This window comes from Lepidothrix coronata, unplaced genomic scaffold, assembly GCF_001604755.1.
Source record: "Lepidothrix coronata isolate B3197 unplaced genomic scaffold, Lepidothrix_coronata-1.0 Scaffold256, whole genome shotgun sequence".
NCBI classification, from domain to species: Eukaryota; Metazoa; Chordata; class Aves; order Passeriformes; family Pipridae; genus Lepidothrix; species Lepidothrix coronata.
The window spans coordinates 103,166-124,363 of record NW_016690436.1 but is presented as its reverse complement, the minus strand read 5'-3'; the positions used below and the strand labels follow the sequence as shown (position 1 = coordinate 124,363).

At 48.2% G+C, this 21,198-nt stretch overlaps 1 protein-coding gene and 1 long non-coding RNA gene across 4 annotated transcripts in view; both read left to right on the top strand.

Annotated features, from left to right (window-relative positions):
- Positions 1-2,629, top strand: part of LOC108507451 — an 83,643-nt gene extending 81,014 nt beyond the window's left edge. For all 3 annotated transcript variants that reach the window (XR_001878141.1, XR_001878142.1, XR_001878140.1), the window contains exon 4: positions 61-2,629. This is a non-coding gene — a long non-coding RNA (uncharacterized LOC108507451). The remainder of the gene's footprint in view (positions 1-60) is intronic.
- Positions 2,630-4,199: 1,570 nt separating this feature from the next.
- The window catches only part of ARHGEF26 (Rho guanine nucleotide exchange factor 26), a 31,998-nt gene continuing 14,999 nt past the window's right edge, over positions 4,200-21,198 (top strand). Inside the window, exons 1-5 of the mRNA XM_017835463.1 lie at positions 4,200-4,385; positions 5,828-5,864; positions 7,767-7,912; positions 11,489-11,545; positions 14,115-14,275. Coding sequence (XP_017690952.1) covers positions 4,317-4,385; positions 5,828-5,864; positions 7,767-7,912; positions 11,489-11,545; positions 14,115-14,275 — 470 coding nt within the window. The 5' untranslated portion in view covers positions 4,200-4,316. The remainder of the gene's footprint in view (positions 4,386-5,827; positions 5,865-7,766; positions 7,913-11,488; positions 11,546-14,114; positions 14,276-21,198) is intronic.

Below are 21,198 nucleotides of genomic sequence, written 5' to 3'. Positions count from 1 at the left end.
AGCAAACTGAGTCAGTTTATTTAGAAACACTGAATTACAGGTGTGTCCCAACATCTCCAGGTGTTTGCAGCATTGAAGAGCTCCAGCCCAGCACACACCAGAGACAGCCCAGAGCTGGAGGGGAGGTTTGAGATGGTTCTGAAACTGGACGTACAAAGTGTCCACGGATTCGTCTTCCTCTTCTCTTGTTTGACAGAAAGCACAGGCCCGACCCCGAGTCTTTACACATCTCCTGCAAGTTACTGCATGAACATTTACATTTTCACATTCAGATCTTACACAAAAGTATATATTGAACCCTGTAACCCTTCCAAAGTGATGTTTAATCTGTGGGCTTGTTATCAGGTTTGGGCACTGCTACACAAGTGCCTCAGTGATTTCACACTGTGACCTGGCTTTGAAGGATGGGTTAATTACTATGTTTACATTTCTTTCTTCTCTTAAATTATAGAGTTGATTTTACTTTTCTTATGATGGCAATTTTATTGTAAGGTTTTACTTCTCTTTTACTGTGTATGAAATGGAACACTGAGGTGCAACCAAAATTACCCTTGTAATTGCAGCACAGTGAATAAGTATGTGCAAGAGAATAATCTTGTAAAAGCTGATTACCTTGGTTATTAATAATTAGGATTTGTGAGTTAAGTAATATGGAGCAGCTATATCCAATTCCTTGGCAATTTCATGTAGACAGCTGAGAGATAATTTTAGAAATAATCCAGTGTGAAATCCCAATTGACAACTGAACCAGCATTTTAGGGTCTGCCTGTGGCTTCTCCCTGTGCTTTGGCTGTTTAAAGCTGGAGTGGCAATTTGCAGTTTTCTCTCATCTGTGGGACATAAAAATTTGCCCATTTTAAGTTTTTTGTGCTTTGCTTAATTTGATTCTTAGTAAGATTTTTGTTTTCCCTGGGATCTCCTGGGAGAAGAATTAATATATCTGAGGTTTGTATGCATGTACATGGGGTTGGCTGTTCCTTATGTTTCCTTCTGTATTTTTGTCTGATGGTTTATTACCTACTAAACAGGCTTAGTGTAAATAATATTTTTATACCTTTGAAAATATCATAGAGCACTTCTAATCTACTCTATTCTTTTCTGATTTGGTGATACACGAACTCTTGCAAGTCTGGAAAGAACAGTTACAAATCTAATGTTTTTTTGGCCCTTCTGTGAGTTTATCCAGGAGCCTAAGTGGGTGCCCATCCATAGAAAACCAAGTAATTTTGTTGAGCACTCCCCAAAACTCTCTCCTCCACCCCCAGGAGTTCTCCAGTCCTGCACCTGCCAGGCACTTACCATACACCATCACCGGTGAGTCCAGGCTCTAATCAAAGCTTTTGAGATTGCTCTTTCAGTTCAACTCTCAGCAGAAATCAAGTCTGCATCTCACAGGCGATGAAAGGAGGGCCCTGCCAGTCAGGGGTGAGGTAACTTGCTCAGCCTAACAAAGCCTTCCCTGCTCCCCCCTGCAGAGTGTTTCCTGAGGGCCACTCACATGGAAATGACCTGAATGGTTCCCCCCAGGTCCAGCAGCAGAGCTCTGCGGGAAGGGCAGGACTGACACAGCAGGTATGAGCTGTGTCCTTGGGTGCCTCCTGGCCCAGCTCCAGAGCTCTGCACTGCAGAGTCCCCGGCTGTGGAGGCAGAACTTGGGCTCCAGGGTCTCCAAATATTCCAGGTGTTACTGTTCTGCCAGTCCAGAGGGGATGTGTTAATCACACGGGAACAGAATCAGGCCTAGGTTTTGTCTTTCATGCACTCGAGGGAAGCCTGAAAAGCAGTTTAGCTTTATGATGTAATACCAGGGAAGTATTTAAAATTTTATTTTACATTCATGTCCAATGTGACATTTAATAGTGGAGCTAAATAATTATTCATGCTAAATGCTCCACATGCTCTGACAAGATGGTTTTTAAAACATAGGGATCATTATTTTTTTTCAATGGAAGCAGAGCAGATTTTAACTGCAGAGGAGCAGGCAGTGAAGCAAGGGCATGTTGTAATTATTACTGAATGTAACAGAACAGAAAATCATCTGTGTCACTTCTGCCAGGGACTCTGCTGAGTGCCTTGTGGAGCACAGGGACCCCTGGCTGGGCTGCCAGAGCAAGTGTCCCATGATGGAAGAAGACAGGGCCTGTGCAGCCGCCGGCACAGGAACATGAGCATGCCTTTGTTTTGCTTTTTAAAACTTACTCTGTTCTCCTCAGATGTACGGTGAAGTTACCAAAGTCACATTTAAGTTTCACCATTTTTACAGACAGTGTTTCCGGTTGATGTGTCAGAATTCCCAGCAGATTCATGGTTTACGTCCTATTTTTTTACCACAAAGCTGTTCCTTTCCCACCTTTCTCCCAGCACTCCAGCCCGAGCCAGGCAGGTGCAACGTGTTCCCTAATGAACGAGCAGGTGGGGGGCACAGGGGCCCCGCGAACCTCTGCCTGGGCGGGCACAGTGAGGTGGGACAGGGATGGCACCACCGCACAGCCCCGGTGGGACACAGGGATGGTTTCACCGCGCAGCCAGGGCACAGGGGATGGCACTGCCGCACGCAAATGCCGGCGCGGCCACGTGTCAAGGGGAAATTCCAACCTTTCTCCCATGTGGAGGGTATTGTGGGTCCTGCAGCGAGAAGCCCGGGGCTGGGGCAGCGTTGCGCCGCCAGCCCGCCCTGCCCGCGGCGTTGCCGTAACCCTGCGGTGAGTCAGCCCAGCTGCCGGCACCGCGCTCACCCCGCGCCCTCGGGGCGGCACAGCCGGGACCCCGCTCCTCCCGCCACCTGCGGGCAGGGGAGAGCCCCGGGACCCCGCTCCTCCCGCCACCTGCGGGCAGGGGAGAGCCCCGGGACCCCGCTCCTCCCGCCACCTGCGGGCAGGGGAGAGCCCCGGGACCCCGCTCCTCCCGCCACCTGCGGGCAGGGGAGAGCCCCGGGACCCCGCTCCTCCCGCCACCTGCGGGCAGGGGAGAGCCCCGGGACCCCGCTCCTCTCGCCACCTGCGGGCAAGGGACGGCCCCGGCCCGGCGGGCGCAGGGGCTGTGCCGGCGGCGGAAGCGCCGCTCCGCCCGCCCCCGGCCGAGCCTCAGGTGGGGCGGGAGCGGCCCCGGCAGCGAACGGCGCAGCGCGGGTGGTGCGAGCGGGGGCTGCTCTCCCGGCCCGCCCCCGCCCGGCCCGGCCCGCGCTGGCCCCGCGCCCGCAGAGCGCTCCCCGCCCGCCTCCCTGGGCGAGCGGCGCCGGGCGGGCGGCGATGGACGGGCAGCGCCCGGCGGGCCCCGCCGCTCCGTGCTGGAGGAGGCGGGCGACCCCCCGGCCGCAGCCCCTCGCCTGGAGCAAGCCCCGGCCGCAGTCGTACCAGAGCCCCAGCGGGCTGCTCGTCACCGACTTCCCCGTGGAGGACAGGTGCGCATTCACCGTGACCCAGCCCGCCGGCACCGTCAGCCCCGACATGGGATCCGTGTCCAACGGCACCGTGCGGCCGCCGCGCTCGCCCGGGCTGTCCCCGGAGCGCTCCCGGCTGCTCGCCCTGGCTCCGGACAGCCGTGTCGGTTCGACCGCCAACGGCACCGTCCCCGCGCCGGGCAGCGAGCAGGGTCGCCGGGCCCGGCCGCCCAGGACTGCGGGGCTGGCCCCGCACCGGGACCGCATCGTGTTCGCGGCCAGCGCTCAGCCCGCGCCGTGCGGCCGGGCCGCAGAGCCCCCGGGGGTACCGGGAGGATCCCCTGGAGTCGGCCGGGCTGCCGAGCCCCCGAAGGGATCCCCCAGAATCGGCCGGACCGCCGAGCTCCCGGGGGCATCCGCTGGAGTCAGCCGGACCGCCGAGTCCCTGGAGGGATCCCCCGGGATCGGCCGGACAGCGGAGCCCCCGAAGGGATCCCCCAGAATCGGCCGGACCGCCGAGCTCCCGGGGGCATCCGCTGGAGTCAGCCGGACCGCCGAGCCTCCGGAGGGATCCCCCGGGATCGGCAGGGCTGCCGAGCCCGCGGAGGTGCCCGGGGGTCCCCCCGCGGAGCCCCCCGCGCTGCTGAGCACGCACAGCCCCGCGGCGCGGAAGGTGGGCTCGCAGCAGCTGATCCCGCTCAGCCTGGCGGAGAGCCGGCCCGCGGGCCGGGCCCAGGGCCACGACCGGCTGCTGAAGGCTCGGAGCATGGTGGAGACGCCCCGGCTGCCCCGGGGCAGCGACGCCGAGGACGAACCCGAGGGCGGCCCGGGCAGCCCGGGGACGCTGCGGCGAGGGCTCCGCTCCACGTCCTACCGCCGGGCCGTGGTGAGCGGGGTGGACCTGGACGGCTCCGCCAACTGCAAGAAGAAGAACAGAATGTCCCAGCCCATCCTGAAAGCCGTGGTCGAGGATAAAGAGAAGTTTTCGAGCCTGGGCAGGATAAAGGTGAGGTGCGCTGGGCGGTGATGCTGCGGCTCCGCAGGAGCGTGATTTGCTGACTGTACATTTTTTTTCAGTTTGCTTTATGCTAATACAAAACTTCTCGTAGTTACTGCTGTTTAGTTAATGCTGTTTTCTTAGCGAGGTGTTGGAGGGACACTATTCTGTTGAAATTTGGGCAGCTCAGCACTGTGCTCCTGCTCGCGTTTCCTGCTGGATTCCCCAGCACACGGAGGGCTGCTCTCCCAACCGAACTCATGGCTTAAAACCCGCTTCCCAGAAAGGAGTAAACAGGAAAAAAAGAGACATTGTCCTAATAAACTCTGCCTGCTAGAGCAGAGACAGAAAAATGAACTTCCTCCTGCTCTCCTTTATCTGAGACATCGCTTCTAAATCACTTGTAAAAATCACTGTGTGGTTTTTAAATCGATGTAGACCACTTCAGTTATCTTAATTTTAATGTTTGCAAGTAAAAGAGGAATGCCTGTTTTTAAATCTTGGTTGTATCCCTTGGGAGAAGTAGGTAGATTTTAATTGCATGTTAATGCATTAAAATTAAGTTATAAAGACTTACTGAAAATACTTTTTTGCTTGAACATATAGTGTTCATATATTGTATTTCCTTATTTTTAAATAGAATTTGTTACTTTATGAAATACATTCACAGATATCTGTGGAGTGTTTAGAACTGTGTAATAAACTATACCAGGCTGAGGGCTGATGCTGTAGCTATTAAAATGATGATCAGCTTTATGACAGTTTTTAGCCAAATTCAAAATTATGGTAATAGAAGCTTTTGTGAAAATGCTACAAGTGATGAAATAGGAATTGATCAAGTTGTGAACAACTGCAGAGTATGAAGTGATTTGGTTTGGTAATAGACTTGAACAGTAAGTTACGTTTAGAATGGGAGGATGTCTCACTGTCCTGTCCTAACACACAGAGCTCTCTGCCAGAAGTGTTTTATTAGACTCTTGGCCCACAGGACATGTTGCACCAGAACAGCTGTTTGATTTCAGAGCTTTGTTTTGCTCTCAAGACGTTCACTTACAAAGTACTTACAGTGGGTGTTGTGTGCAGAGTGTGCAAGGGCAGCCACTCAGTCCTGGGCCTTGTGGCCTCCTAGGAAAGGCTGAGACAGTGGGATGAGGTGTAGGTTCACTGAACCCCTCTCAAGCCAGTATACTGTGCTTTTGAAACACAGGGAAAATGAAGCATTTTGGGAAAATGCATATAAACAGTGCATGAGAGGAATTAAACTAGAGTAGCTTTCCACTTGCTGTGGTGAAACAGTTGTTTTTGTTGAACTCCTGTCCAACATCCAGAGTTTATGGGTTAGGGCCTGTTGATTTGGTGCCTAAGTGTTGAATAAAACAAGCTCTTGTTGCTGTGGTTCTTTTGCATTCACTTTCTAACACAGATCTCTCTCTTTTCTGTTAAAACTACAGAAGATGCTGAAAGGCCAAGGGACATTCGATGGGGAAGGTAAGCCCTGTTCTGTACAGGCTGGCTGATCCCTGTGTCCCAGGGGAAAGGAACTTCAGGGTCGGTTTTCACATTTCCTTCCTAGGAAGTCAAAGACTAAGTACCTTGCTTTTCAATAAACTGACTGAAATATTGGCCCTAAATATACTTCAGGGGTATTTTAAAGACTATAAAATGGCAGGCTAAAAATGGGGGTTTATGTGAAGGGCTTCTTTTCCTCTCAACCTCCTGTCCCTCCCAAAAGATGAGCTCTTGGATGTGTCTGTCTCAGCCCTGACAGTTCTGTACAGTTCCTTGGGGGGTGGCCCCTCCAGGTGGGACTGCCTTCAGGCCTGTTCCCTGAGGCTCTCCCCAGGTGCAGGACATTATGGATGACTGGCAGGTTTGGGGTCACCCCTGCAGCTCACACCTGAGTCATTAGGCTCTGAGCTGCTGGGTCACACAGCTGGTTCTCTTTTCCTCAAGTGCTGGGGCAAATCCTTTGGCTCTGCCATCATTTTCCTTTTGTGCTACCTTGGCTTCAAGTTTAAGTGCCAGAAAAACATTGTCCATGTATTAGCATTTTTGTGGTACTTATTAATTCTGGACTTTGCCAAGTTTGCTGCTTTTCCCAATATTTCAACAAGAAAAAAAATCTTTCCTGGCTATGAGCTATGGAAGTTTTATTGTAATAACTGCTACTCACTTGGCTTTTCTCTGCTTAATGCCTCCTTGAGCTCATCTCAGCTGCTGTGTTACCTTCCTCTTGTGTCTGTTTTCAAAACTCCCCGCTGTGTTCTGTTTGCATCATCCCCTTTCCTACTCTTATTTTCTTCTCTCCTCCACTGTCTCCTAATGACGTTTTCTAAATTCTCTTCCAGTGGTTCCCTTCTGCCTTTGACTGATCCCAGCTAATGACTTTCTCTGCAGTGCCTCTCAGAATGCAGTGGCTGTACACAATTTCCTCTCTCGTGCAGACTGTACACACTTCCCAAAGAGCTGAGACAGAGGCCAGACCTTGTCTAACACTGGGGCTGGAGGGTCTGAGCAGATGGGACAGTTCACCCCACCAGGTGTGGGACCATGGGCTTGGGGCTGTGTGCGGAGCAGCCAGACCTTCTTCCACTTTCCCCTTTTAGGGGAGGATTGGATGTTATCCAAAGCCTGGCCCATCTAAAAGTGCCTTTCAGAGCCCGCTTGCTTAACGGCTTAATCTGTCTGTGGGTCACTGGGGTGTTGAATTTCTCTGTCCTTTCTGTCTGCTGTTGCAAAGGCTGTGTGACCAGGGAGGTTGGGAAGTGCACAGGGTGTGCTCCACACTTGGGGTTCTTTGCCACTGATAGTACTGGATTAATGATGACAGAACTCAAATAGGGTGTTTTGGTTCATATGCCTTGTGCTTACTCAGGAAAGCTTTGAATTTTCTATTTGGAGTAGTTCTGACCTTAATTCTGAAACTGGGATCATTTCCTTCTCTTAGTGAAATGCAAAGACATTATTTAAAGCTGACAGAAAGGTGGTCATGGGCAGTGGCCTTGTGGTGGTCCTGAAGATGAAAATAGCTAGACCTCCAGATCAGTGACTGATCACTGACACACAGTCCTGTTTTCTAATTGCTGGCTAATTGTAAAATAGGGTACAGCAAACCAAGGAAGAAAAAATTGTTTTTTGTTTTTTTCTTGACAAAGGCCACGTCTGTTCTTTAATTCTGTCCATGAGGATCTTTGGGAGTGGTACAGTGACCCATTGTCACTGTACTGCACCATTGTCCAGCCCAAATCAGATGCTGTCTTTGTCTGGTGGAGTGGGGAGACCACAGTGACACTTTGCTTTCTTTCATTGTTTAATTGTTACTTATAATTCTTAAGAGAGCAACTAAACCAACTTTCTAGCGATGACTGACACACTGTTGTTGTTTGACAGAAAATGCTGTTTTATATCAGAACTATAAGGAAAAGGCTCTGGACATAGATTCTGATGAAGAGTCTGAGCCCCGAGAGCAGAAATCGGATGACAAGGTGGTTTTTCACTACAAGCCCCTGAGGTCGACGTGGAGCCAGCTCTCTGTGGTGAGTGTGTGATCCCGCTGTGGCCAGAGACAGAGCTCAGGGTGGGCTCAAGCAAAGGCTTCTTACTTGCTGCTGCAGTTTTTGGCTGAAGTTTTTCATCTTCCTTTTCATTTCATAAGAACAACACGGGAGTCCTGACCAATTACTGGTCTTTGTTTCACGTAGAAAGCAGTGAAACCGAGAGAGTTCATTTTGGGGCCCTGTATTTGGCTAAGACACAACTTCACCGATTCCTTAAAAAAGGGGTTTGTGTGAGTTCACTATCAGGGCGAATTAGACTGAAGAAAAGTTAGTTACAATTCAGCTGTTGCTGAATTGTTCTAAATCACTCCACACCAGCTCTTAAGTTGACTTGAGTGCAGATGTTTAATGGAAACCATCCTGAAAAGCAGGGTGTTGAGCTGGTGGTGCTCTGCTGTCCCAGCACAGGCTGGGAAGCATCTGCAGGAGCTTTGGCTTAATGGCATTATTAAACAAAGTAAATTCAGCTGGTTTAATCAGTACTGCAATCTTGTTGCTTTCCCTGCTGATAAACTGGCAAATTACTGAGAACAGTTGATATTTTTACAGGTTTTTGCCCTACACATGATTTTGAGACTAAAGAAATTGTAAAAATTCTGTGTTTCTGGGGTTAATTTTATCCTTTGATTGTTTCTGTGGGTTCTGGAGGGATGTCCCTAAAATGAAGGCTTTGGGGTTGTTTTTTGGTTTTTGTTTATGCAACTTGTAGAATGTTGCCAATCCTCATCTCTGCCATTAGAGAGATGATGCCATGACATGATCACCTTGGAGTGTTGGGGTTGCTGGCTGTCCATGTCTGTGCATGTTGCAGTAAATGAGTGATCAAGCCTCAGGGAGATCCCCTACGGGTCTTTAGATGGCCTGATTAGCAGAGCTGTCTTACAGATGCTGGTGACCTTTTGAAGTGTAAGATATTGAAATATGAATCCCCCTGATTCGATGATTATAAAGAAGGCAAGACGATGTGGTTTTGAAAAGATTTGCTCTAAATTTTTTTTCAACAAATCAAATACTTTAAATATAGTTCATTTGCTCAGCGTTGCAAAAAAGTTTGGATATAATGAAGTCAAATTGTTTTTTCTGCCTTCTGGGCAAACTAGCAGTTAAATGTTCACCAGCTGAGGTATTTTGGAAGAATGCTATTCAGTAATAATAATGATAATTTCAAATACTAATTTGTTGTGAGACAAAAATAGCACAGAGACCATCTCAGGAAGGGAACTGTCCCATTCTTCAGTTACAGAAACCAACTTGTTCTGTGCTGTTTGAGCACAGCAACTTGTGCACTGTCTGTACTTGGTTTACAAGGTTGGAAGTGGGGAGTAGGAGGGAAAAGGTGGTGCATGGAGAAACCAAAATCTGGCAATCTGAGTCTCACAGTGACCGTGGTTGTAACTCTGGAAAAATTACATGCTGTCAATGGGTATTAAAAAGTGAAAAAGTGAGTCTGGAGTTGTAGCAGGAAGTCAGCTGGAAAATGTCAGTCCTGGGTTTCAGCATATGTTAGGGAAGGAGGAGAATAATGTTTCTGGTGTTTGTTAGCAGTGCCTGTGCTGGGAGATGGAGGGGAGATGGCAGAGGGAACCCCTCTCTCTGCAGGAGGTTTCTTTGACCAGGCTCTGTTTGAGGACTAGTGAACTTCAGGCATGGAGCTGTCAAATTCTTTATGATAATAGTAATAAAAAGGGTGTTTCTGCCTTCCTGCAGTGTACACACACATATGAAACTGAGATTGATCTTGGTTGTGATTGTTTTCTCCTTGATTTGAAAAGCTGCTGTGAGTTGCTTTACAGAAGCACACTCTGTCCCTGTTCATGGCTGCTGCTTCTCTGTGCTTTGGCTGCCAGGGATCTGCCTGGTTTGACTGTCAGGGATCTTCAGGGCTCATCTCTGCAGGGGCTCTCATTTCTCTCCCTGTACCAAAGGGCATATCTTCAATTTGCTTTATGGTGCAGCCACTTTTTGTATTTCTCAAAGAAATATTTCCAGTGACGTTCCCTCCTTCACCACCTCCTTATTTTGAGGGAACTTCTTGTTCCTAACCAGAGTTCACCTGTTGTCCTTTCATCCTTTCCTCCTCATCTCCATGGTTGAATCAGTTGTAACTGAGTTGCTGAGGAAAAGCCAGTCCAATGTGATGACGCACAGCATTAGTAGCTGTGCTGTTGGGCCTCTTCCAGTCCTTCTGGTCATGGTCTTGCCTTAAGCCTTTTGTTTGCATAGTGTCACAAATGTGATTTTTTTTTAAGGCTATTTCAATTAAAACATTTGGGACACTTCAAAATTAGGAATCGAAGTTTCTTTCACAGAAATGCCTGAAATAGTCTCCATGTCTGGGCCTCTGTCTCTTTGGAAGTGTTGCTGCTGACTGGGAGTGTGAGGTTGGGCCGTTTGCTCACGGGATGAGCTCATGTGTACTTTGTGTGCTCACACCTGCGTGTGACAGACGGTGGGCACGGGGCACAGCTGCCCTTGGGAACATGAGTTCACTTGGGTGCCCATGGAGCTCCCTGGCCCTGAGCAGTGTGTGTGTCAGCAGGGAGCACCTGTGGGATGTGTTCCCAGGTATTTCCTGTGTTGGTGTACTTTTAGAAAAGTCTTCCACTGCATCCAGAAGGTGGTGTACCTGCCAGTGCCATTGCACTTCCTGGGGAGGGCTCTGAAACTTTCAGGTTGCTGATTGGAAGGTACTTTAATGGTTTAATAGACAGGCATTTAATTAGTTCTTGCTCGGTATCCAGGAGCGTCTGCTTGTGGTGCCGTGGGAATCTGTGACTTGTGTTCCAAAGAACAACTGCTCCAGCACTGGAATGTTGATGTTATTTTCATAAGCACTCACCTGTGAGTCTCTGCTTTGGTGTGCATGCAAAGAAGTGTGGCACCTCTTACCCTGCTCCTCCTTTATTCCTGAGCCTGCTGTCCAGCTGTGTTGGGCTTGCTGGGCAGGAATAAAGTGAGGAATAATATATCCTTTAAAATTCCAGGGAACAGGTGGAGTGAGGAGAGAAAGCTGTTGCTGATAGTACATTAGGAGCTTTTGGAGAAGACTGAGGGAAGTGGGAGGAGGGAAGTGCATGTGAGGTGTTGTGGCCATGGCATGTCTCTGTGTTCCACGTGTGTGGTGCTGTGGCTCTTTGCCTTCCCTGGTGTCCCTCCTAATTTGGGGTCCTGGGTTTAACACTCTGGGAATTGCAGGAAGCCAGGCCATCCTTGGTGCTTTGCTTTCTGGGTTTTGGATTTTCGTTTTTTAACATTCTCCTGTTAAAAAACACAATGTGTGTGATTTGCACCAGGAAAGAATAAACCTGAGGGATTCCACTGTGCCTGCTTTCGTGGCAGTGCTCCTGGGTTTGTGTCTTGGGATAGTTTCTACTGAAATGATACCATTCTTTCAGTAAGTCAAATACAGACATTGTTTTGATTTCTGCTGGTTTATTGCTGTCCCTGGAGTGGACTGATTATTTAGCTGCAATGTTTTGATAATCCTGTATTATTTTTTTAAAATCACATTTTTCCCCAAGAGATTTTAAAAATAGCACTTTATTTCTTTTGCAGGTGAAGAAGAATGGATTGTCAGAAGCCATCAGCCAGGAGGAGAGGAAGAGGCAGGAGGTATCTCAGTAACCTGTGCTTGGGGCTGGTTGCTTGGGGCTGCACTGCTCACCTGCTTCAGTGCTCTGTTGACAAGGAGATAAGTTCATTGCTCGGCTTCCTGCCCTGGAGTGAAGTGTCCCCAGTCCCCAGGGAGAGTTAATACACAAACCCTGTCTGTTGCTGAGGTGCTGTGTCCCTGCCAGGGGGGGTCCAGCCTGGCAGTGGCACAGTCACTGCTGTGCCAGGGAAGGTGTGACATTGACCCCGAGATCACAGAGGGAGGAGGTGGCACATGAATTTTTAAAGGCAATGAGGAACAAAGAGCAGCTTTTACAAAGACCCTGAGTTGTAACTAACCCTGCTGGACATGAGAGCACTGTGTCCCTGCTGTGAGCTCTGCCCCTGTCCCCTGACAGAGCCGGTGCCTCCCTGGCAGCGCAGCCACCAATGCACTGACCTGTTCTCTCTCTGTCTCCTTCCCCTTTGCTCCTCTTGTCCTCTTGGTCCACTTTCCTCTTCCCCTGTGCTCCCTGTGTCCACTTTATCTGCTTTACCCTCCTTCCTCACCTACAGGGGCTATTTCAAAGGGGATGAGAGGTGTTGAAAGCATAGCCTGGCCTAGCCAAGTGTATTCCTGCAGCTCCTGAGGTATGTCCGGCAGCAGGGAAAAAACAAGGTGTTCTCAGTAGAAACAGTGTAGCATTGGTACCTGCCCTGGTAACTTGTCCCAGTGTCCTCGTTTCAATTCAGGATATACCTCAGCCTCCTGCTGGGAAGCTTTTGAGACACAAGGCACTGGTTTCAGTCATACCCTTCAGGAACCTTTAGTCTGGGTTTCCTGAAGCCATACTTGCAGCCCAATCATACTTGCATCTTTTCAAAGAGAACAAGTTCTTTGGATGCCTCTTACATGTAAAGTCGTTAATGTTACCAAAAATGTTTTCAAGCCTGAGGTTTTTTATTTGAATATTAGAGGCCCATTCTTTCAGAGGGAGCCTAAATAAATATTCTTAAGCTGTAGTTGCATTACGAGGTTGTGCTACAACTGTATTTCTTTTATTAACTATTCTTTATCTAGTCTTTAAACTGCTTTTTAGAGCCTATTAGATTATTTTATAATTATACCATAATACATTGTCACTGCAGATAAATATATTTGTTTGTTTTCTGCCTCGATTAATGTCCATGTCCTGTGTTCATACACATCCCACTTTTCAGAACCCATTAGTGAGATGGGTCTGTGCATCTTTTGGCTAAAGAAAATATGTCATAGGTTGGAACTAAAATTATTTTCAGCAGATCTTCTTTCCTGCAAGCTGAAGCTCTGTGTATGTGTGTACAAAGTGCAGTGTGCCCCTGGCCTCTTGAGAGTTCCTGTCCATTGGGGTGGACATCTGCTGACCTTGATATCATGGAATGAACCACAGCCTGGCTGCAAGTGCCATTTAGGAACTCTGCATCACCTGGAGCTGCCACCCAGCCCCTGGGTGTGCTGGGGTTCCTGTGTGTCACTCAGGATTGGTTCTTAAGCCTTCTTTATTTTTTATTCTCCAGAATGTGTTTGGGTCATGGTGAGATGATACTCCCTTCCTTACACTTTAGAAGCAAAGTGTCTTTCTTTGTCCTATTTATTTAATTTATTGTTACCAAACTGGGAAGAAGCCCATGAGGGACCTCAGCCTCGTGCCTCCAACCTAACCCTTGTGCTGTTGTGTTTGGGTATTTCTCCTTTGGTTTTAGAGGAGTTAGTAGCAGATAAGTAATGAAATAGTAGATGCAAGTATCAACATTGGTTATATTGAGAACTATAAAGTTCTATTACCCATGTACCTTCAGACAACTATAAATGTCCGAGAGCTGAACAGGTTTTTACATCAGAGATGAAAAGTTCCAGTGGATTTCAAAGTCAGAGGGTCCATCACCAGTTTGCTTTGTGTGCCAGCTGGTGGGAGGACCAGTGGGCTCTCATGGAGTGCAGGGTGATGGGTCAGAGGGGTCAGGGACCGGCTGCCACCCCTGTCCTGGCCCCTCCTGTGCCTGATCCTGGTGCTGGAGGGACCCAAGGTGTCAGTGCTGACCCAGCTCTGGGTCCAGGCTCCTCTCCTGCAGGGCTTGGCCTGTGCCCCAGGGACAGTCAGGAACTGAGCAGCTGCTGGTCAGGAAGAGCAAAGGCAAACAGGGCCTGGCCAGCAGTCGTGGGACTGATGGGAACCTTCCAGACAGACCACAGGAATGGACATGTTCAAAACCAAACCCCAAAAAACAAACACCAAAAACCCCCAAAACCACCTCTCAGGAGTATGAGTGGGGAGTGGTCACACTTGGTCTGGAGGTGTCTTCAAACCCTCTGTTTGCAGTTGCATTGAAAACTCTGAGTATAGACTTCTTAAAAAAGTCCTTTTTTCTAGTGTTAAATCACTTATTTCAAAGTAAGTGATGCAACTATCATAGAAGTGAATATTTATGTCATAATCTGTAGTTTACGTGCAAAAACTTTGCTTTGCACCCCTCCTCAACATTTCTTTTCTTTTAATTAAAAAAAGCCCAGTCACTAAGAAGTCTTTTCTTTCCCCCCTCTACTTTGCAGGCAATATTTGAAGTGATCTCTTCTGAGCATTCTTACTTGCTGAGCTTGGAGATTCTGATCCGGATGTTTAAAAATTCCAGGGAACTGAGCCTCACAATGACCAAAACAGAGAGCCACCACCTCTTCTCCAACATCACGGATGTTTACGAAGCAAGCAAAAAGTAAGTGCAGCATTTCTGCATTTAAAAGAATTACACAGCTTTAACATAGAAGCAAGTTTCTTGTTGGAAGCTGAAGTGACCATTTTACTGATGACCATTTCTTCCCAAACTCGTGAAGTCAAGGCTGTGGCCTGGAGGAGGCACTGGGTGCTCCCAGCTGTCTCTCTGGACAGCTTTGCGTGGGTCTCTCTACCTGTGGAACACAGAAGTGTTGGCCTTCTTTCACAGAGGGGCTCAGGGTTCAATAAGGAATCTGAATGTTTTTTCCTTTGTGCCCTCTTCTTTTGTCTCCTGTGTAGAAATTGTCCTTCTTGTAGAAACTGTGATGTTAAAATCTGAATTCTTTAGCATTAAACCCTCATGTACCTTTGTGGAACTTGTGAAGTTTCATGTTCCCAGTTGTGGTAAAGTCCTTTTTAGCATTTTCTCTGAAGCCCCATAAAGTCTGTGGAATTTGGCATGTACTGGGCAGCAATTTGACTTTGTCTTCTGAAGGTTTTGGAGAACCAAGGTTTTGTTCCATGGATGTACCTGGGAGAGAGGCCGATGTGTTGTGCCAAGTGCAAACCCAGTGTAGGAGCTATAGGACAGGATTTGGATTTGGTTGGGGTGCTTTCCCTTTCCCCTGTTCCCTTTTCTCTCTCTCTCGTAGCTGAGGTCTTTTGCCAGGAGTTGGGTGTTGTGTGACCCCTCAGCCACCTCAGCAGTGGGTTGTACCCCAGCAGTGGTGTCAGGGAATGCAGATTATCAAAGTCTGCATTTTCAAGGAAACGTACTTTTTAAAGGCTTCTCCTTACATGAAGTGTTTTTTGTAAAAGTAGAGTATGATGGGGGTGGGGAGAACAATATTTTTAGGGGAACTCTTAAAACCCTTTTGATTAGTGGTCTTCAAAGGAAGTGGGAGGGGGAGAGAAAAAAAAAAGGAAAGCATGGAAAAATACCCTACTAGCCTAGAATTATAATCTCATTCTTTCTTGTCTGTAAAGCCCAATGGTTTAAGAGCTTGGCTTTTTTTATAACTTGGAGTAAAAACAGAAGTCCTAACTCCTTTTTACACTTAAATGAAAACATATTTTCTTTCCTGAATTATGCAATACTGTTAAACTGTAACAAAACTTTGTGCTGACTTTGACCAACATGACTTGTGTAAATAATGGAAGTGATTTTAAACCAGAAGCCTCTTTCTTGGTGTCTTTGAACTGTCTCTTTCTATTTTCAAGGTCTTTCAAGGCAGCAAAATCTATGCTTTTGTTATAAAAGTGAGCATCTGTCCCATTCTGCTGTATTTTAAGCAGGCTTTACTTAAAAACATAAAACCTGAGTATGGGTGTAGTTACCAGTGGGTTTGGTTGCTCAGGCAAAAGTTGAGCTGAAGAATTTGAGCTGATAAAAATACTTATAAAAGTACTTTAGTCAAAATTGCTAAAAGCTTCTATCTAGGAACTTTGCCTTGGAACATGTTTAGTGGAGACTGTCCAGAAACACCAGGATAGGCCTCTGGTGCATGACAGGGCCATTCCTGGGGGAACAAAGCTGCCTTTGTTGGAAGCAGAATGCAGACAGCAGTCCTCCCTGCTCCTGGGAGCTCACTGGAATGTCTCTGACAGAGAGAGTGGAGCTGAATAATTTGGGCAGCACTCACTGGGTGTGCTTGTGGAAACCTCTTGGAAGGTGCTTCGGAGAGCTTCAGTCTTTCATTGTGTATCTGCCTGGGTGTGAGATCTGGGAGTTCAGAGGTGCTGGAGCTGAACTCCCACAGATCCAGGGGAGCTCTTGGACTGGGCTGTGGGGATGCCTTGGGACAGCTCTGTGAGGAATGGGCTGAGCACTGAGAAATCAGTGTGGGGATGTGGGGCAAGAGAGGTCACAGCTCCCCAGGAGCCTCCCTGGGGAAAGAGCAGCCACAGGGAAATCGGGGAAATGTCTTGAGGAACAGTTGGTCTGGCAGGTTAAATCACCAGGCTCCTAAGAGAAAGGAAAGCTTTAGCATTTGTGCCTCTCTGCCACCAGACCAACAAAAGGCAAAAAACTTCTGTGGTCTCAGATGTGCTTTGGCAGAAAAAGACAGTAACAAAAGGATCTGGACAGGTTCTAACTGTAAACTCTGTCTTGATTTCTTTAGTGTGTGTTTGTGAGGGAGGTTTACAGCTCGTCTGAGTATCCTAATTTAATTTTAAATGTGTGAATATATGTTAGGAACCAAGTAAGCTTCCTCACAGCACTTTTTTTGTAAATTAGATTAACATATCACCTCTTTCCCACATACTTTATATGATAGAGATTCATTGCAGTCCTTGTGATCATTTGAGTGTATGTGTTGAATCAGTTAACAAGCGTTAAAAACATTACTTTTAGAGAAAGCAGAGTTCTGTTGCTCAGTTTCTTTGACAGATTGCAAAAAACCACCCCAAAACCTGCATATAATACAAAAACGAAAAATATGGTGAGTAGAACCTGTGAGTCCAAAATACCTTTTTCCCCCCCCCTTTAAATTTTAGGTGCCCACAGAACACATTTATGGATTTGCATCATGCTGATGACTTGGGACAGTGCATTTATTCTGCTGTTTCCTTTGATTCCTTCCTCTCTGGGTTGTTCTGACACCTGCACTTGTTGCTGAACTCTGTGGCTTTAACTTGTAGGAACTGTGTGTGCAGAGGGTTCTCTTGGCAGCTGGAGCAGCTCTGGTTGCCCTGCACTGTTCCCTTGGGGTGCTGAACAGCAGCTTTACAAGGATGTGTAGTTGGGACTTGCATTCCTGGCCCAGGGATTGTTGTTTATAATTTGGTTTCTTTGTTGGAGACAGGAGTAGATACATGACTCCAGTGCTCAGGAACAGCAGATCTGACCAGGATTGCTCTGCCCTCAGCTCATCTCAGCTGTGTGACTGTAGCTGTGCATTTTAGTTGATTTTTAATTGCAGTTGCTGAAGCTTGGCAATATTATCAGTATTTGTCAGATGAAGGGTGGTTCAATTGCTATTTTAAATTTACAAAACCAGTATTCTGGAACAGTGACCATTAGAGTCTTTTTTGGTTTGCCTCTCTCTCTCAGGAATTCTGGAAACTTTTTCTTGCCTATCTGGTCTTCATCTGCACAGTGTCCTCTCAGTGTTTCTGTGTGTTACTGCTGCCAGAATTATCCTGACAAATTAATTGTCTTTGTGTCCCTCTCTGACTCCAAAGCTCTGTACTGTCACTGATCTTCCTGTGCAGAGGCAGCACACAAGGTCTGTGACTGTGTCCCAGATTCCTGGGAGGAGACTCACTGTCAGGTCCCCTCAGAACTTTTCCTCTTCTCACTGGATTGCTTTTCAAAACTCTCCTGTCGGTCCTTGCTCTAGTTCCAGTTCAGTCCTTTGTGTTCAGTTTCTTTTTTATGTCTATTATTAGGTATTTTTGGAGATAATTCTTCTTCTTTCTCTATCTCAGGCCCTCAGCCCATGAACTGCCACTTCTCCCTCTAATTGCCTTGCAAAGGGCTGGTTTTAACATTAACAGGATAGCTGGTTTTTAACAAATAAAAACACCCAAGCCCCAGAGTTTCCCTCGGTGGTGACTTAAGATGGTTTCTGTTACCCAGCAACAGATAGTTTTGGCATCAGCTAAACCCAGTTTATTTTGAGCTGAACCGTTGCCAGAGCAGCTCCAGTGTCCTCAGGTGTGGGCCCACAGTGATGCTGGGGACTGACCTGGAGAGGAGGGGCAGGGACAGGAGCTGTGGGAGCTCCGTGGCCAGAACTATGGTGTGGAGCTGCCAGCTGCCCTGACAGCTATTTGTACTGAAACCCATTCCTGTATGATGGAAACATATTCTCTGTTTAAAGAAGAAAACAAAGAAATCATCCCAGGGCAGCATTTGCAGCTGATTTCTTGCAGCCTGTGGCTCTTCTGTGGCCCACCCTCTGCACAGAGTGATTTATGTGAATACTTGTGTTTGAGGACAGTAGAACAAAAGTACTTAAAACCTGTAAAGCCTTCCAGCTGTAACCCAAACTGTGTTTGTCCTGTAGGTCCCTTCCTGCAGAGCACTGGGGTCACAATCTCTGGGACTGCCCACACAGACCCTCTGAAGCCACTGGGCTTTGCTGGTGGGGCTTGCAGGGCTGTTGTGGGAGCAGCTTAGGGATCTCTCACCAGTATTTAGATTTACTGTTGCTGCAGGAAGCACAAAATAGACCAACTGTGTTTATCTGGGTGTTCCTTTGGCAGTAAAGTGGGTGGAGGCTCAGCAGTTCCTGGGACTCACATCTCAGCTTTCCTTGGGCAGAGCCTGATGCAGAGGGAAGCAGCAGCTTCTCTTGGCTGGGGCTGAGCGAGATCAGTGTGGTTTGAGATCTGCCACTGCCCTTCTTGCACAACAAATGTGCAGCTTTGAGAAGGCACCAAGGTGTTGGTAAGCCTGGAAAGCTCTGTGTTCAGCCAGGCTGTCAGGGGGAGGATGGCTGTGTGTCCCCCTGGCTCCTCTCAGGGACTCTGGGCTCAGTGTGCTGTGTTTAAATGAGATTTCAAACCTGCAGTTCCTGAGCTGGAGGCTGTCCCTGCACACACAGGAGCTGGGCTCAGGCCTGCCCATTGCTCTGGGAGCAGTGAAGTGGGTCTGTGGGGTTTGTACCAGGGGAATGTCCCCTGCCAGGGTGGGATGTGCCGCTCCTATGGATGTGGCTGTGTCAGTAGGAACATCACAGATACAGATGTTTATTTAAACGTTTTAGAGGAGAAGCAGCTCTGTGTGCAGCAGAGTCAAACCCTGTGGCTCTCTCCCTGGTTTTAGGCCTGTGTGATGTTTTGCTGCCCTGGATGATGGCTGCAGATGGGCCGGGAAGGGGCTGCAGATGGGCCGGGAAGGGGCTGCAGATGGGCCGGGAAGGGGCTGCAGATGGGCCGGGAAGGGGCTGCAGATCCTGGGGTGGCACAGGGAGAATCCAGCAGCACTGGGGGCTGTGTCCTGCCCTTGGCTGTCCCGTGACAGGCACTGCTGAAAGCACCTCCCGGGGCTGTCCAACCTGCCCTCTGGCCTTGCCCTTGTCTGGACCTTCAGCGTGAGCACCTTGGTGGGGAGATGAGCCTGGCAGTGTTTGTGGTGTGGCACAGCCTCGGGGGTGCCCAGGGCAGCACCCACTGGCTCTGAGGGCTGGGGGCAGGAGCCTGGGGGGAATTTGTCATTGGAAATGAAAATAAATTCCACGCTTTCCCTGCAGAGTTTGCTGGGCACTCTAAGTCACTGCTGTTTCTAGCTGAGGTGGAGAGTTTCCCCCCAAGGCAAAGCAATGCTTAATTGGTGTTTTTATATTATTCATATTCTTATATGAGCAACAATGGATTAGTTCTGTTGTGTTACAGCAGCACCAGTGTTTGCTGGGACTGAGGGATTGCAGGTGCCAGCCCAGGTTTGGAGGGCTCGGTGGGCATTGCCCAGTAAAAGGTGTTTTATGGGCTGTTGGCTGTGCGGGGTTTGGTGTAATATTTATGTGTGTAGATACAGGTTGGTTTCCATTATTTAGGTTTTTGTAAAAGCTCTGATTATGATTCAGCATAACAATTCTATGGAAAAAAGGATGGATTTTTTCACATTTTTACTATTTTAAATCCCCCTCCCCTTCCCCAAATAACCAGAGTGATGCAGATGTTCAGCTTCTGTTCCTGGTGAGAAGATTCACATTTGGAGAGTCTAATCAGAAATCTTTATTACTTTTATCTGAAGTTATCTGAAATTGGCAATTGTTATTCCAGTTCCCTTATCTCTGGGAGGAGGAAGGTGAATTGTGCTCTCTGCCACTGCAGTGGATTGTTTCTGTTCCTGGGTGGCCATGTGGCAGCAGCAGCACTCGAGCTGAGTCTGCAGGACAGTCTGTCTTGTGTCAGACACCAGGCCTGATAACCTCACAAACTGAGCAACAATTCTTAATCCAGTGCAGCCTAATTTTGGAATATGCAGATGGTAGGATCCAGTATTTGTGGGAATGTAAGTCCTGCTCAGTTATCCAGGGGTGAAGGGAGAGTAAATGTTGAGGAGAAACATTGGCCAGAACGGACCCTGGGCTGTGCTGGAGCAGAACTCTGTGGTGGGACTTTGGCAGTTGGGCACCAGCTGTTGGGGCCCTGCAAAGGTGGGTTGTGGGGAACTGGGGCTGCTCCTGGAGCGCTGTGGGTCTGTGACTGTACACCCCAATTAACACCCCAGTTAACGGGAGTCCTGGAGGAGCTGGGGGCTGTCGGTCCTGGATAAAGCAGTGCCAGTGAGGAGGAATGAACAGCCTGAGGGAATTGCCTGAGCAAGTGTCAGGAAGTTGTTCCTGGGGGTCATTCCAGGAGCTGATCTGCCCGGAGACACGGGAAGAGCCTTTACAGGAGCCACCAGAGCTGTGAGGAGGAAACTGTTGTCACACAGGGCAGAGCCAGCACTGCCAGAGCTCCAGTGTCTCTGGAGCTTGTGCTGGACACAAACAAACAGGGAATGAGCTAAACCTGCAGTCCTGGATTTGGCCCTCAGCTTTAGGGGAGGGGCTGGAGTGGTACAGATTGGATGTTTCTTTTAAACAACATAAGGGCAAGATGAGGGAAATCAAATTCTGTCCTGTGATGCTGTTTGACTTCCACTTAATTGGATGTAACTTCAACCTGAAAAGTTCTGGAATTAACAGAAACAGATTCTTTAAATAAATCCTTCTGGTATTCAGCAAAAAAAAGCATCACACAGCACAGCTAATTCCTAGTTGGTTAAATTGAATTTAATCACTCCATCCCTCGGTCCTGAGATGTGACAGAATATGTCCTAAATTTATAAGTGAAAGGGTTTATGATGTGTCTGATTCACTGATTGTATCTAGGAATTAGCAGATTGGATGTGAAAAACCACAACCTTTGATTCAAACTTCAGTGCATGATTTCCTTGTAGTACATGTTGGGGGGATGGACTTGGGG